General features: G+C 44.7%; 1 protein-coding gene across 1 annotated transcript; it reads right to left on the reverse strand.

Annotated features, from left to right (window-relative positions):
- Window positions 1–263: 263 nt before the first annotated feature.
- LOC114746819 (PLAT domain-containing protein 3-like) lies at window positions 264–776 on the reverse strand. The gene has a single exon (XM_028935100.1). It carries the CDS (start codon window positions 774–776, stop codon window positions 264–266), a length of 513 nt encoding a protein of 170 aa, XP_028790933.1.
- Between the last annotated feature and the right edge of the window lie 493 nt (window positions 777–1,269).

Here is a 1,269-nt window from a genome sequence, read left to right on the forward strand (position 1 = left end):
CACCATACTGTCATCTAAAAAAGAAAAACCAAACCTGTACGGATATTACCGGGCAAGTGGACAAATTTGCACCGTGGAGGGGAATTATTATTAATATCGGAATGAGACACAGGATAAATATTACATAACACAACACACCAACAGAAAGCCACATATCTGTGTTTGTTACTCCCACGGGGCCTGTTTTCAAGTAACAAGTTATGATTATATCATATAAACCTGAGAAGTAGGTAATGGAGAATGGTGACACAGAAGAGTGGGCCTCAAACTAAAGTAGCGGCGGCGCGGGAGCATAAGTTGACGGTGGCATAGAGATGACGGGGCCACTCGTCCAGAGCCAGCCACTGATTCACCGGGAACGCTACCTTCCTAGAAAGGCCGCCACTGACGGTGATTTCGACGAAATCCAAGTACCACCCTGGCTTGTTCCCTTCGCCGTTGGATGTGACGGTGACGGCACAAACACTGAGACAAGTGCCTCGGCCGCTGAAGACGTCCAGGTTGCCCCTCTCGAAGTAGTCATGACCCGGTGCCATTATGCCCCAACTTTGGAGGTTGTTGACCGTAAAACTATTGACGGAAGAGGACGTTAACTTGAGGCCGATGATGGAGTCCGTTCCTGCATCGTTGCGATCTCCTGTCTTAACTCTCACAATGTACTGGCATTGCTGCTGCATATACACACATGCATATACACAACTAAGTAGAAGGAATAGAAGCTTGAAGCTAATAATAACGTAACAGGAGAAAGAGCAATTACCTACAGATGTAGCCATTGCAGCGAAGCTTATGAGTGAGACTAGAAAAACAAGACAAGACAAGACAATCCAATAACTCTGAGAGCCATTTTTAGTTTGTGACGCTACGTACTGGTCGATCGATGAGGATGAGAAACGCTGGAATAACCTCTCTATGCTTTTATATAAACATAGGGCGACATGTACATATGTGGACAAGTTGATAACGTGGGATGTCATCAACCTTTCGTTCTCACATAACGTGGTCTGAACACATGTCCTATATGCATGCAGCCCCACTTTGAATCATAAAGAAGAGAATTAATTAAACACGACCGCTCGTGATATTATATATATGGAACCAAATATCACCTCAGTGGCAGGATGAGCATGGCAGGAAACGTCAGCTGGGAAGCAAGTGCATGCATATAGTTCCCAAATTATTATACAAGTGATGTCCATGCGGTCAAGCCATTGCATAATGCATCATGTGTAATTTTCTAGTCTCTACTGTTCATTCCAGAGGGGAAAA

Source organism: Neltuma alba, unplaced genomic scaffold (assembly GCF_004799145.2).
Source record: "Neltuma alba isolate B1F8T4 unplaced genomic scaffold, ASM479914v2 tig00005117_pilon, whole genome shotgun sequence".
NCBI lineage: Eukaryota > Viridiplantae > Streptophyta > Magnoliopsida > Fabales > Fabaceae > Neltuma > Neltuma alba.

Bases quoted from the DNA above. Each gene is read 5' to 3' on its own strand.
- LOC114746819 (XM_028935100.1), bottom strand. From the start codon at position 776: ATGGCTACATCTGTAGGTAATTGCTCTTTCTCCTGTTACGTTATTATT.